Source organism: Equus quagga, chromosome 14, assembly GCF_021613505.1.
Source record: "Equus quagga isolate Etosha38 chromosome 14, UCLA_HA_Equagga_1.0, whole genome shotgun sequence".
Taxonomy (NCBI): Eukaryota; Metazoa; Chordata; class Mammalia; order Perissodactyla; family Equidae; genus Equus; species Equus quagga.
In genome coordinates this window covers 97307693-97308757 of record NC_060280.1, presented here as the reverse complement: position 1 = coordinate 97308757, position 1065 = coordinate 97307693, and the positions used below count along the sequence as shown (strand labels likewise).

The window sequence follows — 1065 nt, the reverse complement described above, 5'->3', positions numbered from 1 at the left end:
TCAGGGCGTGGTGTCCGCGGCCATGGTGGCGGCCCGTCTGGAGTGGCGGATGCCCATGGTGAACGCCGGGGCCCTGGCTTTGGTCACGGTGACCTGCTCGGGGCTGTGGGTACCAGGGCCCGGCGTCTCGTCCCGGGGGCGCAGGGCCCGGGGCCGCCCCAGCATGGTGAAGGCCGGCCGGCGCTGGCGGTAGGCGTTGGGGTCCGGGCTGTCGTACTGTCCCGGGCCTGGGATCTCCGCGGGGTCCTGCGGCGGGCGGGTGGGGGGCGTGCGGCCCACCACAGAGTAGCTGGGGCTGCTGGGCTTGGTGAAGATCTGGGAGCCCCAGAGGGAGGGCAGCGTGTAGGTGTTGGGGGCTGGGGCTGAGGTGTCCGGGGGCTGCGGGCGGAGACGGGAGCCCAGTGTGAAAGCCGGGGGGGTCCGCTGGCGAACAGGGGCCACCTTCTCTGGGCTGTAGGCCCCGGGGCCCGGCGTCACCTCCAGAGCTGTGAGGAGGGGGCAGGAGGGTTGCAATGCACAGTCCCCACCTGCCCTCGGCCCACCGGCCTCCCGGAGCTCAGAGCACTTCCCAAGCAGCACCTTCCCCGACCTCCCGACACTGTGTGTTGCCCCCCAAGCACCCAGGCCTCGGCCCAGGCTCAGCCCTCCCCTCAGCCTTCCAATTCCCATCCCCGCCTCCCACCACGTTCTTCAAGGCAGCCCCGCAGCCCACTCCCTCCTGCCCCCCACACCCTCCTTCTAGGCAGAGCCCTCACGGCCCCGTCTAGGATCCCCTGGCCTAGGTCTTGCCCTCTGTCCAGACATGGCCACATTGCGGTGGGATGGTCCCCACGTGGGTCTAACTCCACCACCAGACTGGGGTCTCATGAGAAGCAAAGACGAGTCAAATCTATTTCAACTCCCCAGCACTTGGCCTCACGCGTGTTTGAGTGGATGGTTGAGTAGAAGGATGGGTGGTGAGTGGTTCATTGAGAAGTGAATGAGTAGATGAATGGATCCATGGATGTGTAGGTGGATTGTGGATGGATGGATCATGGATGGATCATGGATGGATGGATGGATCAT

General features: G+C 66.3%; 1 protein-coding gene across 1 annotated transcript in view; it reads right to left on the bottom strand.

The window, feature by feature from the left end:
* ODF3L2 (outer dense fiber of sperm tails 3 like 2) overlaps window positions 1–1065 on the bottom strand; it is a 4651-nt gene continuing 3586 nt past the window's right edge. The window contains exon 4 of the mRNA XM_046638344.1: window positions 1–485. Coding sequence (XP_046494300.1) covers window positions 1–485 — 485 coding nt within the window. The remainder of the gene's footprint in view (window positions 486–1065) is intronic.